Raw genomic sequence first — 21,177 nt, forward strand, 5'->3', positions numbered from 1 at the left:
GTACTATGTTTAAAGTCTACGTATATTCCTGGCTACAACATGTGCCTGTTTTCGAAGACCAGCTGCACCCAGAACTCCCAGCATCTAGCACATGATTCCGTACATTCTAAGCACTTATACCTTTGAGGAATGAATGAGTGAATGAATGAATGCCTTAACTGAGACATGAAAGAGCGTCTGAGGACTGCATCTTTATCTTTATCTCGGGAAGTAAACTACTCCAGAACAGAATTTAGTATTCAATTCACAGACCACAATTTAAGAGACCAATTTTGGCATTCAGAAAAAGAGGGATAGAATAATGAAAGGTAGGTAAATTACACCACACCAGAAAAGTTAAAACAAAACAAAACAAAAAATTGTAACACTGGGCATGAGTTACAACAGACATATGATTATATGCAAATAACCGAAGGGTTGACTTAAAAAAGAATTGAGCTTGTTCTATGTTACTCCCAAAGATAAAACCATATATCACTGGGAGGAAGCCTGGTAAGAGAGATTTTAGCTTTCTAATAATCAGAGTTCAAAGGAACAGGCTCTTTGGGGAAATGACAAGATCTCTTACAGGAGATATTCAAAGCAGAGGCTAGAGGATCATCTAAACTGTAAAGCATTTAATAGAAGGATGCCTATATCACTTGAGGGAAAGGATGATCTTTAATATCATTTCAAATTCTCCTGTAAAGCTATCTCAACGACTTCAGACCAAATTGATTCCCTTTTATAATGTTTATAATGTACCATTCATGTTTTACTATATATATAGTCTTGGAACTGGTATAATTAATGCTTGTGTTTTTTATTATTTGGGAGCACCTTAAAGGTAGATTATATAGAGTAATTAGAAGTATAAATTAGAATCGTGAATTTTAAGAAGCTGGTGTTGAGAACAAACACACATAACTTGCTAGCAAGCCTAGTAAGAGTTCAACAACTGCATCTGAATATGGCTTTATGATGCTCTGTATTTATGTTCACAAAAAATTATATACTATATCAATACTATAGAATTTGGAGATTCATAAAGGTCCAGAGAATCCCTTTCAATCATCCATCTTAGCGCCTTATTCACCAATTATTTCATATGTCATTTCTGTTTTTCCAACTAGACAGGGGCTTTGTGGATAGATGCACATTTCTTTTGCAACTAGAGAAACTACAGCAGTAGAAGGAACTTAATACGCAATTAACAAATATTTTTGAGTTATTTTATAGAGATGAGTAAATCTCAAGAAAAATATGATTTCAGTAAAGAGAATTTCTAGGAAATGTAAACTCTTATTGCATCTACAGTAAAAATAAATAAATATAAACTTGTATTTTTAGGTGCCATTTGGGTCAGGGCATTTTACCTTCTGCATGTCACTAAAGTACATTGGTTATAAAAGATTTTATTTACTTGTTATATACTCATCAATTTATTGTACATCTATAGGAGCCTATTCATTTCATGAGTTTATTCATGTAATCAGAAAACTTTTTAATGGAAGTTATTTGATTTTGACTCAAACTTGCTCCTATGACCATGCTCTGAATGCTCTTTGAGATTTACAAAACCTTTACTATCACTTAAACCTCCTTTACACTTAGTAGAGTCATGTTTAATACCTTAACAATTGATACATTAAGAAAAACTCAAGTCTTAAAAATTTCTCTTAGCCAATTTCCTCTATTTTAACAACCAGGGTAGTCTTTTCTTTGTTCGTTATAACACAATGCTTAATCCAACTTGTCACTTTATCACTTTTATTGTAACCATAGCTTATTATTCTTAGTTTTGGCCTATAACTATGAATGCCTTAGAAATTTTTAAAGTATGTCCTGTAAATATTCAAATATGTTTTTCTATGACTTACATCAGAATGATTTGGGGCTGTATATAATAAAATATGGGCCCTGTGGTACAAAATACCAAAGGATTATGTAATCTGCACAATTCTAGGAAATACTGAAAAAAAGCATAAACAATTGTTATGGTAGGTAAACTATTAATGTCATGTAGAAACAGGATTTCTTTTTTTTTTTTTTTGAGGTACACGAGCCTCTCACTGTTGTGGTCTCTCCCATTGAGGAGCACAGGCTCCGGACGCGCAGGCTCAGCGGCCATAGCTCACGGGTCTAGCCGCTCCGCGGCACGTGGGATCTTCCCAGATGGGGGCATGAACCCTCGTCCCCTGCATCGGCAGGAGGACTCTCAACCACTGTGCCACCAGGGAAGCCCAGGATTTCTTAATTATGGAAATCAGTCATCATTTTATTTTGGAGTACTTTAATACTATTTTAAAACTCTAAGAAGTGTACTATCAAAAATTATAAGTGATTAGAAATTCCAAATGTTAACATAAGTAAAATAGGGAGAAATTTATTTAATAATTTTTTACATGGTTAAAGGAGAAAGTTTTTTTAAGTACAATAAAATTGGATAAACTTACTTTTGATGGCACAACTCCACTATTAAACAAAGACATTTTTATTAGGTACTACCCTGCTAATTCTGAATTAGCAGGGAAACTAAGCAAAATGAAGAAAGGAAAGAGAGGAATTACCTGGGATGTCATAATCCTATTACTCAACAATGAGGTGAAATAAAATTCCAAGAAGGAAAAGAAGAGAATAAGAAAATAAAAGTGAGAGGTGGGGAAAAAGGTAAAGAGCAGAACTGGGAAGGCTAATTGTATTTCTTTTGGGAAAAAATTAAAGGGAAATTTAGGTGTAGCAATTTAGGTGAGTGGTGGTCAATCAACTAACAAATGATTCTTAGTGTTTTATTGTTTTTAAGGATTTGGGTTACCATTTGTCTAAAAGTTCCACCATTCTTAGTGTATACCTAACTATGTTCTAGATGAAATACTAAGAACAAAGCATGAGTCCTACTCTTGAGGAGCTCACAGTCAAGATTACTCTCAGGAAATCTTACCAAGGACTCTAAGAGTATTTTCAGATTAGGATATATTTCAGATAGATGTTAGCTTTAAATCTCTGGAAACTAGTGTGAACCCTCATGTCATGCTGCTGAATGTGAAAGAAAAAGACAGATAAAAAGAAAAGGGTACTGCTTACCTATTTTAATTTCAACTATTTTTTTCTTGTTGATTTGCCTTAGCAAAAATAAACATTATTACTTATAGTGACAATTTCTAGTTTATATAACAAGTGCATTAAATGGATATTTTGACTTACCATTTCTGTGTTCTCATTAGTTACATGAAGTTGCTTGGTCAGTTGTTGAAAATTGGTCAGCTGATCCTGTAGTAGGAAGAGGGAATACATAAATAGCATTTTGTTTGCAACCCATATTTAAAATTAAATTAAAATCAAGGCTAAAATCATTATACCTAAATCTAGATGACATCAGTTGTATTTCTTCTCACAAGTACTGTGTGAATTAACAGTTGAAGAAATAAAAAGATAAAACATTTTTAATGATTACAGAATTAAATAAGGTGGCAATGTGGAAACTAATGTAGCTATTTATGTTTTATGTGAAATCATTATTTCTAGAAATCAATCCATTAGTAGATAGATATGCTAGAGAGACCTTACCCAATATTGACAAACCATATTCAAACCTATTCAAAACCTACAGTACAAACCACAGCAGAGGAGTTACTGTGCCTTTCCTCCTTCTTTAAAATTCTCATGGCTTGAATGCCCCACAAGTTTTAAGTTTTTTGATTATCTGTTATGATCGGATTAAACATCATATGTCAGATGACAGAATTCAAGATTGATGGATAACTAGGGAAATAAGGATAGAGTATTATTTGTTAAGTCGTATACAAAAACAAACAAACAAACACAAAAAAACCCTAACTGCAGGGACTTCCCTGGTGGTCCAGGGGTTAAGAATCTGCCTTCCAATGCAGGGGACATGGGTTCAATCCCTGGTTGGGGAACTAAGACCCAACCTGCTGAGAGGTGTAGCCAAATAAAAAAAAGGAAAGAAAAAAACCCTAATTGCAAAGCTATAGCATAAGAATGATCTTATTTAAGTGGAAAAAAATCCCTAAACCCAATGGCTTAGTTGATTGACCTAATGAAGAAACAGCCTTAAAAGAGCAAACTTATATTAGAAATGGTTTCCAGATCTCAGAGGTAAGTGTTACGGCACAGACTACATGTGGATTATTTTCAAACCAGGGCATGTATAGAAAAATCATTTTGTAAACTTCAAAGCATCATTAATTATTATTATGACTTCCTTAGGTAGAAATTCCTAGTTACAGTGATAATAATAGGAACAGTCATAAACTGGAATTTGAAAAGTCTATAAATGAGAGTTGAAGAGAGGCATGATAACCAGTATATTTAAACAGTTGCCTTCTCAAAAATCCACAGGAAAGGAATCAGAATTGGAATTTCTCCATAGATTTCAATGTACCTAGCAGAAAAAGAATCAATGGAAAGATAAGGGAGGTAGATTTTCCAATGGAATGGATGGTCTTGTGAGATAGTAAGTTCTTGTCAACAGAGGTTATAAAACAAAAGCTATATGTCCACTTTAAAAGAATATAAAATGATTCTTGCTTTGGATAGAAAGAAGTCCTTAATAACCATTAAGAGCATTCCTATCGTAAAATCCTATTCTGCTTAATTTATGTTAGACAAACTTCACATTTTAGTAAAAGGTCACATTTAAGGTTGTTAACATTTTCATTTCACAAGTGTTGTCATCACATTTGAGCAGGCTTCTTCACTGTCCATGGTCTAATGATCAGTCTTTGTCTTTTTTAACCAGGTAAAAGAAATCAACAATATAAAAGTTTTGGAGATCCATTTACACATAATAATCTTAGAGCTGCTTATTAGCACTAAATACAACATTCGTTGCTAATCACATTATAAAACCCTATGTAAAAAAAAAAACCCTATGTACACTAGGCACAGTTTTGATTATCTTATGTGTTGAAAAGATTTCTAACCACTGAAGATCAATTTACTGCCAACATAAATAACACAGTAGACTTAGGCATTCTTCTCCAAAACTGAGTTTCTCCAGAATGCAACTTCTTACTGATATACAAGAAAACCATGAAATCCAAGATTACCTTTTGTTTTTGACTTTCAAGTACATGAATCTGGGCCTCAGTCATATGTTCCCGGTAAAGTTTCTGTAGTCTGTCCAGCTCCTGAGAAACAGTCTGCCAGAGTTCTATAGCCTGAGTTTTTTCCTATAAAAGAAAAACATTTCAGAACTCATTAAATTATTAGCAGGCTACTGCATAGTACAAATGAATCATATTCTTTTACAGAATGAGTTCTTGTATATAAAGTCACAAAATAAAAATAGAACTTGTCTAAGATCGGATACTTGTAATATTTTTGATGATATAAAGTTGTAAATAAAATTATTTAGAGGGACTTTCCTGGTGGCACAGTGGTTAAGAATCTGCCTGCCAATGCAGGTGACACAGGTTTGAGACCTGGTCCGGGAAGATCCCACATGCCGTGGAGCAACTAAGCCTATGCGCCACAACTACTGAGCCTGTGCTCTAGAGCCCACAAGCCAAAACTGCTGAAGCCCGCACACGTGGAGCCCGTGCTCCGCAATGGGAGAGGCCACTGCAATGAGAAGCCCACACACCACAACGACGAGTAGCCCCTGCTCACTGCAACTAGAGAAAGCCCATGTGCAGCAATGAAGACCTAATGCAGACAAAAATAAATAAATAAATATATTTTAAAAATTATTTTAGGGCTTCCCTGGTGGCGCAGTGGTTGGGGGTCCGCCTGCCAATGGGGGGACACAGGTTCGTGCCCTGGTCCGGGAGGATCCCGCATGCCGTGGAGCGGATGGCCCTCTGAGCCATGGCCGCTGAGCCTGCGTGTCTGGAGCCTATGCTCCACAGAGGGAGAGGCCACAACAGTGAGAGGCCTGCATACCCCCCCAAAAAAATTATTTAGAGAATAAACCTAAAGATGAAAATTCCTTACTTTGAAATTTTCTTTTTATTCAGATTTAATAGCTAAAATTAAAACCCTTTAATCACTTTCTTGTTCCAGAAAGTGTAAGCCAGAGAAATTACTGATGAAAAGTGTCCCTGGTAAAGTACAAGAGGTTTTTTTCCTGACTGCAAAAGTAATAAATGTTTATCATAGAAAATTAGGAAAGTACAGAAAAACAGAGAAGAAAATAAAATTACCTAATATTTTTTAGCGCCTGATAATAAATACTGCTAACATCTGGATATAAACATCTTTATGAATGTTGGATGTAGTCTTGTTTACAAATGTGATTTGGGGGGGAGAGTTTCGTATTTTTTTTCTTTAAAAAAACTGGGAAACACATAGTGTGCTGTTTGTATTGTCTATTTTTCACCTGGAATTTTATAATGAGAATTTTTTCAGGTCATTAACTATTCTTTCAATATAGGTATTCTCAAAAGCGATATAGGGGCCCTTGAGGAAAAAATTTTGTTCATAATAATATGAAGACATTATTTGCCTTTTTCACTCTCATCCTCTCATGAGTGTACAGTACAGTTTTCCAAAGTATATATAATGTACTGTGTGATGCTGTCATTGCTCTGATGGCTACCAAAATTCACTCTTAGGCTCCCAGTTGTTTCTAAAAATGTCTTAGTTTTAATTAGTAATATGATAAATACCCCCCCACACAAAAAAAACTCTTTGGAGTCCTCAATAATTTTTAAGCATACTGAAGAGGGGTCCTGAAACCAAAAAGGTTGAGAAACTTTAAGCTAGCATATAAAAAGCATTATTCTCTGTTTTTCTTTTTTGCATGTACTTTTTAAAAATTGAAGTATAGTTACCTCAGCAAGCTGTTGACAGAATCAAGAAGAAACCTTCATCTCTTTGTCCCTAAAGCCCAAGCTTTTAAATCCCAGGTCAGAGCTAATTCTCTAAGATTTAGGAAGTAGGTAAGAAGGTGTAGTAAAAAGATATGCATTTTTGGAAACTAATGAGTATACACTTCAAATAAATGTACATTTATAAGCTTTAAGGAAACGATTTCTGAGGCATAGCTTGCATTCAGAAACACACAGATCATAAATTTGTACAGTAAGTGCACCCATGTAACCAGCACCCAGTTCACGAAAGAGAACATTATTACCAGCAGCTAGAAGCCAGTTGCCCCTTTCTTACAGATACTACAATCCTCCCAAAATAACCTTTATCCTGACTTTTAAAATTATTGATTAGTTTTGCCTAAAACGTATGTAGTTTAAAAATACATAGACAAAAGCAGAATCTGACTTCCGATGAAGATGGCGGAAGAGTAACGCGCAGAGATCACCTTCCTCCACACAGATACATGAGAAATACAGCTACACGTGGAACAACTCCTACAGAACACCTACTGAACACTGGCAGAAGACCTCAGACCTCCCAAAAGGCAAGAAACTCCCCACGTACCTGGGTAAGGCAAAAGAAAAAAAGAATAAACAGAGACAAAAGGATAAGGACGGGACCTGCACCAGTGGGACGGAGCTGTGAAGGAGGAAAGGTTTCCACACACTAGGAAGCCCCTTCGTGGGCGGAGACTGCGGGTGGCGGAAGGGGAAGTTTCGGAGCCACGGAGGAGAGCGCGCAAGGGGTACGGAGGGCAAAGCAGAGAGATTCCCGCACAGAGGATCAGTGCTGACTGACACTCACCAGCCCGAGAGGTTTGTCTGGGGCTGGGAGCTGAGGCTTGGGCTTCGGTCAGAGCCCAGGGAGAAGACTGGGGTTGGCAGGGTGAACACAGGCTGCAGGGGGTTAGTGCACCACGGCCAGCCAGGAGGGAGTCCGAAAAAAGTCTGGACCTGCCGAAGAGGCAAGAGACATTTTTTTGCCTCTTTGTTTCCTGGTGTGAAAGGAGAGGGGATTAAGAGTGCTGCTTAAAGGAGATCCAGAGACGGGCACGAGCCGCTGTGATCAGCGCAGACCCCAGAGACGGGCATGAGACGCCAAGGCTGCTGCTGCCACCGCCAAGAGGCCAGTGTGCGAGCGCAGGTCACTGTCCACACACCCCTTACGCGGAGCCTGTGCAGCCCGGCACTGCCGGGGTCCCGGGATCCAGGGACGGCTTCCCCGGGAAAAAGCATGGCGAGCCTCGGGCTGGTGCAACGTCACGCCGACCTCTGCCACCGCAGGATTGCCCCGCACTCCATGCCCCTCCCCTCCCCCCGGCCTGCGTGAGACAGAGGCCCCGAAGCAGCTGCTCTTCTAACACTGTCCTGTCTGAGCGAAGATCAGACGCCCTCCAGCGACCTACACGAAGAGGCGGGGCCAAATCCAAAGCTGAGACCCAGGAGCTGTGAGAACAAAGAAGAGAAAGGGAAATCTCTCCCAGCAGCCACAAAAGCAGCGGATTAAAGCTCCACAATCAACTTGATGTGTCCTGCATCTGTGGAATACATGAACAGACAACGAATCATCCCAAATTGAGGAGCCATGTGGATAAAAGGTTCTTGGTGCTGCAGCCAGGAGTCAGTGCTGGGCCTCTGAGGTGGGAGAGCCAACTTCAGGACACTGGTCCACAAGAGAACTCCCAGCTCCGCATAACATCAAATGGCGAAAATCTTCCAGAGATTTCCATCTCAACACCAGCACCCAGCTTCACTCAACAAGCAAGCTACAGTGCTAGACACCCTATGCCAAACAACTAGCAAGACAGGAACACAACGCCACCCATTAGCAGATAGACTGCCTAAAATCATAAAAAGTCCAAAGACACCCCAATACACACCACCAGATGTGGACCTGCCCAACAGAAACACAAGATCCAGCCTCATCCACCAGAACACAGGCACTAGTCCCCTCCACCAGGAAACCTGCTTAACCAACTGAACCAACCTTAGCCACTGGGGACAGACGCCAAAAACAATGGGAACTACGAATCTGCAGCCTTCAAAAAGGAGACCCCAAACACAGTAAGATAAGCAAAATGACAAGACAGAAAAACACAGCAGGAGAAGGAGCAAGATAAAAACCCACCAGACCTAAAAAATGAAGAGGAAATAGGCAGTCTACCTGAAAAAGAATTCAGAATAATGATTGTAAAGATGATCCAAAATCTTGGAAATAGAATAGACAAAATGCAAGAAACAGTTAACAAGGACCTAGAAGAACTAAAGATGAATCAAGCAACAATTAGAAACACAATAAATGAAATGAAAAATACTCTAGATGGGATCAATAGCAGAATAACTGAGGCAGAAGAACGGATAAGTGACGTGGAAGATAAAATAGTGGAAATAACTTCTGCAGAGCAGAATAAAGAAAAAAGAATGAAAAGAACTGAGGACAGTCTCAGAGACCTCTGGGACAACATTAAACGCACCAACATTCGAATTATATGGCTTCCAGAAGAAGAAGAGAAAAAGAAAGGGACTGAGAAAAAATTTGAAGAGATTATAGTTGAAAACTTCCCTAATATGGGAAAGGAAATGGTTAATCAAGTCCAGGAGGCACAGAGAGTCCCATACAGGATAAATTCAAGGAGAAATACACCAAGACACATATTAATCAAACTGTCAAAAATTAAATACAAAGAAAACATATTAAAAGCAGCAAGGGAAAAACAACAAATAACACACAAGGGAATCCCCATAAGGTTAACAGCTGATCTTTCAGCAGAAACTCTGCAAGCCAGAAAGGACTGGCAGGACAGATTTAAAGTGATGAAGGAGAAAAAACTACAACCAAGATTACTCTACCCAGCAAGGATTTCATTCAGATTTGATGGAGAAATTAAAACTTTTACAGACAAGCAAAAGCCGAGAGAGTTCAGAACCACCAAACCAGCTTTACAAGAAATGCTAAAGGATCTTTTCTTGACAAGAAACAAAAGGAAAACACCTATAATAACAAACCCAAAACAATTAAGAAAAAGGGAATAGGAACATACATATCGATAATTACCTTAAATGTAAATGGACAAAATGCTCCCACCAAAAGACACAGATTGGCTGAATGGATACAAAAACAAGACCCATATATATGTTGTCTACAAGAGACCCACTTCAGACCTAGAGACACATACAGATTGAAAGTAAGGGGATGGAAAAAGATATTCCATGCAAAGAAAACCAAAAGAAAGCTGGAGTAGCAATTCTCATACCAGACAAAATAGACTTTAAAATGAAGACTATTAGAAGAGACAAAGAAGGACACTACATAATGATCAACGGATCGATCCAAGAAGAAGATATAACAATTGTAAATATTTATGCAGCCAACATAGGAGCACCTCAATACATAAGGCAGTTACTAACAGCCATAAAAGAGGAAATCGACAGTAACACATTCATAGTAGGGGACTGTAACACCCCACTTTCACCAATGGACAGATCATCCAAAATGAAAATAAATAAGGAAACACAAGCTTTAAATGATACATTAAACAAGATGGACTCAATTGATATTTATAGGCCATTCCATCCAAAAACAAGAGAATACACATTTTTCTCAAGTGCTCATGGAACATTCTCCAGCATAGATCATATCTTGGGTCACAAATCAAGCCTTGGTAAATTTAAGAAAATTGATATTGCATCAAGCATCTTTTCCAACCACAACGCTATGAGACTAGACATCAATTACAGGAAAAGATCTGTAAAAAATACAAACACATGGCGGCTAAACAATATACTACTTAATAACGAAGTGATCACTGAAGAAATCAGAGAGGAAATTAAAAAATACCTAGAAACAAATGACAATGGAGACACAACAACCCAAAACCTATGGGATGCAGCAGAAGCAGTTCTAAGAGGGAAGTTTATAGCAATACAATCCCACCTTAAGAAACAGGAAACATCTCGAATAAACAACCTAATCTTGCATGTAAAGCAATTAGAGAAAGAAGAACAAAAACACCCCTAAGTTAGCAGAAGGAAAGAAATCATAAAAATAAGGTCAGAAATAAATAAAAAAGAAATGAAGGAAACAATAGAAAAGATCAATAAAACTAAAAGCTGGCTCTTTGAGAAGATAAACAAAATTGATAAACCATTAGCCAGACTCATCAAGAAAAAAAGGGAGAAGACTCAAATCAATAGAATTAGAAATGAAAAAGGAGAAGTAACAACTGACACTGCAGAAATACAAAAGATCATGAGAGATTACTACAAGCAAACTCTATGCCAATAAAATGGACAACCTGGAAGAAATGGACAAATTCTTAGAAATGCACAACCTGGCAAGACTGAATCAGGAAGAAATAGAAAATATGAACGGACAAATCACAAGCACTGAAATTGAAACTGTGATAAAAAAGTCTTGCAACAAACAAAAGCCCAGGACCAGATGGCTTCACAGGCGAATTCGATCAAACATTTAGAGAAGAGCTAACACCTATCCTTCTCAAACTCTTCCAAAATATAGCAGAGGGAGGAGCACTCCCAAACTCATTCTACAAGGCCACCATCACCTTGATACCAAAACCTGACAAGGATGTCACAAAGAAAGAAAACTACAGGCCAATATCACTGATGAACATAGATGCAAAAATCCTCAACAAAATACTAGCAAACAGAATCCAACAGCACGTTAAAAGCATCATACAACATGATCAAGTGGGGTTTATTCCAGGAATGCAAGGATTCCTCAATATACGCAAATCAATCAACGTGATACACCATATTAACAAATTGAAGGAGAAAAACCATATCATCATCGCAATAGATGCAGAAAAAGTTTTTCGACAAAATTCAACACCCATTTATGATAAAAACCGTGCAGAAAATAGGCATAGAGGGAGCTCTCCTCAACATGGTAAAGGCCATATATGACAAACCCACAGCCAACATCATCCTCAATGGTGAAAAACTGAAACCACTTCCACTAAGATCAGGAACAAGACAAGGTTGCCCACTGTCACCACTCTTATTCAACATAGTTTTGGACGTTTTAGCCACAACAATCAGAGAAAAAAAGGAAATACAAGGAATCCAAATCAGAAAAGAAGAAGTAAAGCTGTCACTGTTTGCAGATGACATGATACTATACATAGAGAATCCTAAAGATGCTACCAGAAAACTACTAGAGCTAATCAATGAATTTGGTAGCAGGATACAACATTAATGCACAGAAATCTCTGGCATTCCTACATACTAATGATGAAGAATCTGAAAGTAAAATCAAGAAAACACTCCCATTTACCATTGCAACAAAAAGAATAAAATATCTAGGAATAAACCTACCTAAGGAGACAAAAGACCTGTATGCAAAAAATTATAAGACACTGATGAAAGAAATTAAAGATGATACAAATAGATGGACAGATATACCATGTTCCTGGATTGGAAGAATCAACATTGTGAAAATGACTCTACTACCCAAAGCAATCTACAGATTCAATGCAATCCCTATCAAACTACCACTGGCATTTTTCACAGAACTAGAACAAAAAATTTCACAATTTCTATGGAAATACAAAACACCCCGATTAGCCAAAGCAATCTTGAGAATGAAAAATGGAGCGGGAGGAATCTGGCTCCCTGACTTCAGACTATACTACAAAGCTACAGTAATCAAGACAGTATGGTACTGGCACAGAAACAAGAAGACCTAAATAGACATTTCTCCACAGAAGATATACACATTGTTAACAAACACATGAAAGAATGCTCAACATCTTTAATCATTAGAGAAATGCAAATCAAAACTTCAATGAGATATCATCTCACACCAGCCAGAATGGCCACCATCAAAAAATCTAGAAACAATAAATGCTGGAGAGGGTGTGGAAAAAAGGGAAGACTCTTGCACTGCTGGTGGGAATGTGAATTGGTACAGCCACTATGGAGAACGGTATGGAGGTTCCTTAAAAAACTACAAATAGAACTACCATATGACCCAGCAATCCCACTACTAGGCATATACCCTGAGAAAACCATAATTCAAAAAGAGTCATGTACCAAAACGTTCATAGCAGCCCTATTTACAATAGCCCAGAGATGGAAGCAACCTAAGTGTCCATCATCAGATGAATGGATAAAGAAGATGTGGCACATATATACAATGGAATATTACTCAGCCATAAAAAGAAATGAAATTGAGCTATTTGTAATGAGGTGGATAGACCTAGAGTCTGTCATACAGAGTGAAGTAAGTCAGAAAGAGAAAGACAAATACTGTATGCTAACACATATATATGGAATTTAAGAAGAAAAAATATGTCATGAAGAACCTAGGGAAGACAGGAATAAAGACACAGACCCACTAGAGAATGGACTTGAGGATATGGGGAGGGGGAAGGGTAAGCTGTGACAAAGCAAAAGAGAGGCATGGACATATATACACTACCAAACGTAAGGTAGATAGCTAGTGGGAAGCAGCCACATAGCACAGGGAGATTAGCTCGGTGCTTTGTGACCGCCTGGATGTGTGGGATAGGGATGGTGGGAGGGAGATGCAAGAGGGAGGGGATATGGGAACATATGTATATGTATAACTGATTCATTTTGTTTTAAAGCAGATATTAACACACCATTGTGAAGCAATTATACTGCAATTAAGATGTAAAAAAAAAAACAGACAAAAAAAAAAAAGCAGAATCTGGCACCAGAATTTTGGTTGGATTTCTAATTCTGGCTGAATGACCCTGTACAATTCATTTTACTTCCTTAAGACTGCTTTCTTTTCAATAGAATAGTCATAAAAATGACTCATAACTCAACAGAGTGCAGTCTCCCAAATGTGCCTGATTGTAAGAGTCATCTGGACTATGAAGAAAGCCCAGATTCTCCTAAGCCAGTGGTTCTCAAAGGACTAGCATCAATACCTTAGAACGTGTTAGAAATGTAAATTATTGAGGCATATCGTAGACTTCTTGAATCAAAAACTTGGGGGAGGGGGTGACAATCTTTATTTCAGTAAGCCCTCGGGTGATTATGATACACACCAAAATTTGAGAACCACTGTACTAATGTATAACGCATCATTTGGAAAAAACACAATTTAAGTGATTCCACAGATTTAGGTTTTTAAACTACTTCCAATTTTTCACTATCAAAACATTACTATAGGGCTTCCCTGGTGGCGCAGTGGTTGAGAGTCCGCCTGCCGATGCAGGGGACACGGGTTCGTGCCCTGGTCTGGGAGGATCCCACATGCCGCGGAGCGGCTGGGCCCGTGAGCCATGGCCACTGAGCCTGCGCGTCCGGAGCCTGTGCTCCGCAATGGGAGAGGCCACAGTAGTGAGAGGCCCGCGTATGGCAAAAAAAAAAAAAAAAAAAAAAAAAAAAAAAAAAAAAAAAACATTACTATAATGAATATATTTATTCAGATATTTTTATATACTGTTTCTTAGGACAGATTCCTAGAATCTATGTGATGTCACCATCTAATTAATTGGTTAAAGGATATGAACATTTCTAGGGCTCTTATTGCCAAACTGCCCTCCAGAAAGATTTTTACAAATCACACTATTATAGGAGAACAAAATACTCCAAACTAAAAATATTTAGTTAGGTACTTGATATTGTACTAGTGCTACTGGCTCCCAAAGTAACTATACTTGAGATACACAGAACCTTTTGCACCTAATTTTAATTCTGCTTTATCATGCTGTTTAGTAATAATAATGATAAAGGTGATAAAAATAATAGGTAGATTTATGAACTCACACATGTGCTAGGCATTACCCTATGTGCTTAATGGGGATTCAAAATTTTAATTACCATAAGAACTCCATAAAATAAGAATTATTATAATCTCCATTTATAAATGAAGAAGGTGAAGCACAAAGAAGTTTCCCAAGATCACAGAGCTACAAAGTAGAATGGGGACCAAACTCAAGAAGTTTGACCAAACTTTTCTTCCAAAAGCTTGTGTGTTTCACAAAAGTAGGAGCCAACATTCTCCACTGTATATGATAAATACTAAGCACAGTGCCTCATATATAATAGACACTGAATAAATATTTGTGGAATGGATGAAGATATTTGAATCTTCTGTTAAATTCTCTAGACTTATTACTTTAATAAAGCATAATATAATAAAGAATTCTCCCTCTTTCTCTCAATTATACTATAAATTGTATTTTATTGAGTTTTAAATTTATTCAGTTTGGATTCACCTAGTCTTCACACACGACACAAAGGGCTTTCAATCTAGTGATGGATACCAAAACAATTTTATGTGTTTTACTAGAACTTAATCATAAATTTAATAAACATGTATGTAGAAGTAATAAGCAGAATTAACATTTGACATTATTTTATGGATTTATTAATTTTCTATTACTTATACTTTATAAAATTGCCTAAACTCTCACTCAGTTAAAATTCCATACTTATATACAAAATACATTGCAGATATTGTGGCAAAATTTGTTTTTAACAAATCACCTTTTTTTTTTTTTGCGGTATGCGGGCCTCTCACTGTTGTGGCCTCTCCCGCTGCAGAGCACAGGCTCCGGAGGCACAGGCCCAGCGGCCATGGCTCACAGGCCCAGAAGCTCCTTGGACTCTCAACCACTGCGCCACCAGGGAACCCCTCCTTTTTCATTTTTGACTGGTCAAACTTGTACCTCACCAAAGCTTCTGTGAAGTAATGATCCAAAATGTAGCAAAAAGGTAGGACCCCGTCTTCAGAAAAATAATATGTACCAAGTAAGATGGAGATGGAGAAAGGCAAAGACAGGAGAAGATAGGAGGAGAAAGAGGTGAGAAACAAGAGAACAAGTGTGGTTTAAAAAAAAAAGAACAAAATTTAGCAATAGAATTTATAGCAACAACAACAAAAAGAAATTATAGCAACAAAAGTACTACAGGGAGATGCATTTTAGACATAAGATTTCTAGTTTCAAAAAAAGAAAACAAAACAAAAAACAAATCCTATCTAGTTTTACACTCTTTTTTCTTTTTATAAAATAAAAAAAAATTTGGATTTATTGAGGTATGACTGACAAGTAATCAGTGTCTATATTGAAGGTGTATTTTTACATATGGTCTGTCACAATATTTTTTAATAGTAATGAGAAATGCATATTCTGCCGCAGCTTTCAAAAGACATATTTAATACCTTGTTAGAAAGCATTTATAAGTTTACATTAATATTCATGTATTTATATGTCAACATTAATAAATCCTTTCTGAAATACTAGTCTAGAACAGAGTAAAGAACATGCTTTTCTCATTTTTGCCTCTATTATTTTTCAAATTCCTTCCCTTTACACATTAAAAAGAGTTCAGTGCTACATAATGCTCCTTATCAAGGTAGATACAACCTATCTGATTAACTTAAAATATCACTTTCAAAAGCAAAGAATTCCAAAACCAAATTTCCAAGGAATAAAAAAATATGACTTTTCATAGATAACTACAAAATCAAAATTGTAATAAAGAATTTCTAATCCTCATTTATAAAATGAAGAAACTGAGGCACACAGGAAGGTAGAAGAATGGGATTAAAATCCATAAAAGATATGAGATACCTAGGATGCAAAATTGTAAATTAAAATAAAATTCGCTTACATATAACCAAAAAAAACTGTGGTGCTGAAAGCAGGATATATACAATATAGCTTCCCAAATATTTCAATTACCATGAAGGAGGAAAAAAGGAGAAAAAGTATAATTCTAAAAGAAGCATAACTTTAGAAAAATATAATTCTATAATCTTTGAAAATTGAAGAAAACAGTATCAAGAGAAAACACAGGAAAATGAAAAATGGAAATTTAGGCAAGTGGATAATTGATTCTTTTCTTAAAATTTTTCTTTGGCATTAAAATATTTTATAACACTTAAAAAATCATGCCAAAAGAATTATGATTCAGTTAAAATATATACAAGGCAGCTACATTTATAACATACAGGGAGGGTACATATTACAAGCTTTGTTACCTGTTAACTATTTTGCAAACTGTAGAAAATCATTATGGTAACAATTTCAATATTCTGTTATTATCATTCATAAATAATGACTGACTATAAATTCTTTAGAAACTCTCTGTTTATTTAGGATATAATTCAATACATATATCACTCACTTGATTGGCCAGTTGTAGTTGTTCTTGAAGATTCCTGACTGTTTCATCATCTGTACATATCTCATTTCCCATCTCTGTGCCAAAGGGAATGGCCTCCAATTGCTTTTCAACAGCATCTTTTAATTCACTGTGCAACCTTTGGAACAAACAGTTAACAATAATCTAATTTTGGTAATAGTAATTACTGTTTCAGGTCAACTAAATAAACATTTGGGTCAAAAAAATCACTATTTACACAAAAATCATTTTTAAGTCAACCTCTAAATTTAGAAGTGTTTTAAAACCATTAAATAATGTGCTATAAGAAAAAATACATCACGATTGTGAATGAATTAAATTTGTCATAATTAATTCAAACATACATAATTCAGTTTGTCCTAGGAAGATTTTAATTTTTTAAAGAGGTAAAATACTGAAATTATACCTTATTAATTGACAAGTCATTCAGAAAAAAATTTTAAATACGATAATTTCATCTAGTTACTTAAATGGAAAGGGATTTTTAAATCTTGTAGAATTATTGTTAATTTCTTCATTGTGTTTCACAAAACTCATCTGATTTCTCACTAGTTCCAGTTTATAAAGCATAGAATAAAATTCTTGATGGTTATGAAATCAAGACTAGAGGATTTACTTGCCAGCACTTTCTTACATAAATTTGACCATAACTCTGAAAGCCTTAAATTCAACTTTAACCTTACATTAAAGTAAATTACAAGTATTTCATGCTTTGAAATTACACCAAAAAAAAAAAAAAAGCATAGAAAGGTTCAACTTAAAAGACTGATTAGGTGTTTATGTCAAAATGATGTACTCCTAGAAGGAAAAATGTTTTTTAATATCAGAAAAACTTAGAAACACTGAATTTATATAATTGTAACCAGAAAACATTATTTATAATAAACACATCTCAAAGTAAAACTTTCCCAAAGGAATTGCATCCATCTCTCTAAAATAATTTAAACAGAATTATCTACTAACACTACAATCTCCACTGAAACTAGAAAAACGCAATCTTAAAACATATTTATTGAAAACAAAGTTCATCAAGTAAGTCACAAGATAATAACCTCAGGTACCAGTGGGGCAAGGGAAGGGGGGAAAGGCAGTAGAGGGATACTGGATTAAGAAGTACAAATTATTAGATATAAAATAAGCTAAGAAGATATGTTATAAAACACAGGGAATATAGCCAATATTTTATCATAACTATAAATGGAGTATAACCTTTAAAGATTGTGAATCACTATATTGTACATCTGTTACTTATATAATACTGCACAGCAACTATACTTCAATTTAAAAAAAGCAAAAACTAAACAAAAAAAAGAACCCTTAATAGTTACAGGCATATTGCCTTAACCAAACTGCCTGAATTTGAAACTAGTATCTCATTTAGTTAGCTATGTGACTTTGGACAAGTTCCTTAACCTCCTTTGGCCTCAGTTTCCCAATCTATCAATTGTAAATGCCACCTATTGCTTATTCTCTTCTGGAATTTTTTTTTAAACTATTCTGTACAGTGTTTCTCTCTTTCTCAGTCTCAGTGGAATTTTCATCTCTCCAAACTTTAACTTTTGGAATTTAGTCCTTGGACGGCTTTCATCATGTCTTACAGTTTCTGGAACACAGGTCTTGTGCCTCTTTAGGTAGGTTTATTCCTAGCTATCTTATTCTCTTTGATGTGAAGGTAAATTGGGGTTGTTTCCTTAATTTATCTTTCTCATACTTCATTGTTAGTGTATAGAAATGCAACAGATTTCTGTATGTTAACTTTGTATCCTGAAACTTTACTGAATTTACTAATGAGCTCTAGTAGTTTTCTGGTGGCATCTTTAGGATTTTCTACGTATAGTAGACATTTTACCTCTTCCCTTCTGATTTGGATACCTTTTATTTCTTTTTCTTGTCTGATGGCTGTGGCTAGGTCTTCCAATACTATGTTGAATAAAAGTGGTGAGAGTGGGCATCCTTGTCTTGAACCTAGATTGTACGTCTCTGGTATTTATTCGTTTCTTCTTGGTTCTCCATTTTATTGGTGTATAATTTTTCACACTAATCTCTTATGATCTTTCATATTTCTGTATTGTCAGTACAGAAATATGAATCTGTAAATTGTCTTTCATCTCTGATTTTACTTGGGTCCTTTTTTTTTCTTAATGACTCTGGCTAAAGGTTTATCAATTTTGTTTATCTTTTCAAGGAACCAGAGTTTAGTTTCACTGATTCTCTCTATTTTTTTAAAGTCTCTATTACATTTATTTCTGCTCTGATCCTCTTCTTCTACTGACTTTGGGTTTTATTAGTTCTTTTTCTAGTTCCTCTAGGTGTAAGGTGAGATTGCTTATTTGAGATTTTTCTTACTTCCTTAGGTAGGCCTATATTGCTGGAAACATTCCTCTGAGAACAGCTTTTACTGCTTCCCAAAGCTTTTCCACCATTATATTTCTATTTTAATTTGACTCCAGGTATTTTTTGACTTCCTGTTTGATTTCCTCAGTGACCAATTGGTTGTTTAGTAGCATATTGCTTAGCCTCCACTGGTTTTTTTTTTTTTTTGGTAGTTTTTTCATTGTAGTTTATTTCTAGTCTCATAGCATTGTGACTGTAAAAGACGTTTAATATAATTTCAATATTCTTAAATTTACTGAGACTTATTTTGTGGCCTAGTATGTGCTCTATCCTGGAAAATGTTCTATATGTAGTTGAATGTTTATTCTGTTGCTTTTGGGATGGAATGTTTTATACATACATATAGATACATAGATGTACATATAAATAAAGTCTATCTGATGTAAGGCTAGCGTTTCCTTATTGATTTTCTGTCTGGATGCATGACCTTCCATTGATGTAAGTTGGGTGTTAAAGTACCATATTATTATTGTGTAACTCAACACAATTTCTCCCTTTATGTCTACTTATATTTGATTTACATATTTAGGTGCTCCTAAGTTGGGACATAAATATTTACAATTATTATATATTGTTGGATTGATCCCATTATCATTATGTAATGTCCTTCTCTGTCCCTTGTAACAGTCTTTGTTTTAAACTCTGTTTTGTCTGATATAAGAATTGCTACCCCAGCTTTCTTTTTGTTTCCATTTGTATGGAAAACTTCTTTCCATACTCTCACTTTCCATCTCTGTGTCTTTAGATCTAAAGTGAGTCTCTTCTAGGAAGCATATATATAGTCCTTCTTTCTGTATCCATTCAGTCACTCTAAGTCTTTTGTTTGGAGCATTTAGTCCAATACATTTAAAATAATTATTGATATGTATGTACTTACTGTCATTTTGTTCATTGTTTTCTGGTGGTTTTTGTGGTTCTCTCTTCTTCCTTTCTTTTTTTTGCTCTGTATCCTTGTGATCTAATGGATGACTATCTTTAGTGTTATAGTTTATAGTTTGGTGTTTAGATTCCTTTTTTGCATATCTATTACAGATTTTTGGTTTGTGGTTACAATGAGGTTCATATATAACTATATTTATAAAGATATATATATATATATATATATATATATAAAATAAATAATATATATTTTAAATTCATTCATATATGATTATTTTAAGTTCATGATCCGTAAGATCAAACCATTCTGACAACCCTGCATTTTTAAAATCCCCTGCCATGTTTAACATTTTTGATACATTTTATATCTTTTTGTGGGGTGTATCCCTTAAATACTTGTTGTGGAAATAGATGTTTTTTCTTCTTTTGTCTTTTAACCTTCCTACTAGCTTTATAAGTGGATGATCTATTTTACTGTATGTTTGTCTTTACCAATCAGACTTTTCTTTGCACAGTTTTCCTATTTCTAGTTGTAGTCCTTTCCACTTAGAAAAGTCCCTTTAATATCTCTTGTAAAGCTGGTTTAGTGATGCTGAACTCTGTAGCTTTCGCTTGTCTGTAAAACTCTTTATCTCTCCTTCAAATTTGAATGATAGCCTTGCTGAGTAGAGTATTCTTGGTTGGTATGTTCATCAATTTGAATCAATTGTGCCAATCCCTTCTGCTCACAAAGTTGCTGCTGAAAAGTCAATTGAGGGCTTCCCTGGTGGTGCAATGGTTGAGAGTCCGCCTGCCGATGCAGGGGACGCGGGTTCGTGCCCCGGTCCGGGAAGATCCCACATGTTGCGGAGCGGCTGGGCCCGTGAGCCATGGCCGCTGAGCCTGCATGACCAGAGCCTATGCTCTGCGATGGGAGAGGCCACAGCAGTGAGGGCCCCAT

The 21,177-nt window shown here is 35.9% G+C and overlaps 1 protein-coding gene across 4 annotated transcripts in view; it reads right to left on the reverse strand.

Moving 5' to 3' along the window:
• Window positions 1–21,177, reverse strand: part of SCLT1 (sodium channel and clathrin linker 1) — a 285,252-nt gene that overhangs the window by 167,949 nt on the left and 96,126 nt on the right. For all 4 annotated transcript variants that reach the window (XM_060105958.1, XM_060105954.1, XM_060105951.1 and 1 more), the window contains 3 exons: window positions 16,947–17,082; window positions 5,052–5,174; window positions 3,184–3,249 (listed from right to left, as the gene is read on the reverse strand). In XM_060105958.1, the coding sequence (XP_059961941.1) occupies window positions 3,184–3,249; window positions 5,052–5,174; window positions 16,947–17,082 (325 nt within the window). The remainder of the gene's footprint in view (window positions 1–3,183; window positions 3,250–5,051; window positions 5,175–16,946; window positions 17,083–21,177) is intronic.

This window comes from Mesoplodon densirostris, chromosome 1, assembly GCF_025265405.1.
Source record: "Mesoplodon densirostris isolate mMesDen1 chromosome 1, mMesDen1 primary haplotype, whole genome shotgun sequence".
Taxonomy (NCBI): domain Eukaryota; kingdom Metazoa; phylum Chordata; class Mammalia; order Artiodactyla; family Ziphiidae; genus Mesoplodon; species Mesoplodon densirostris.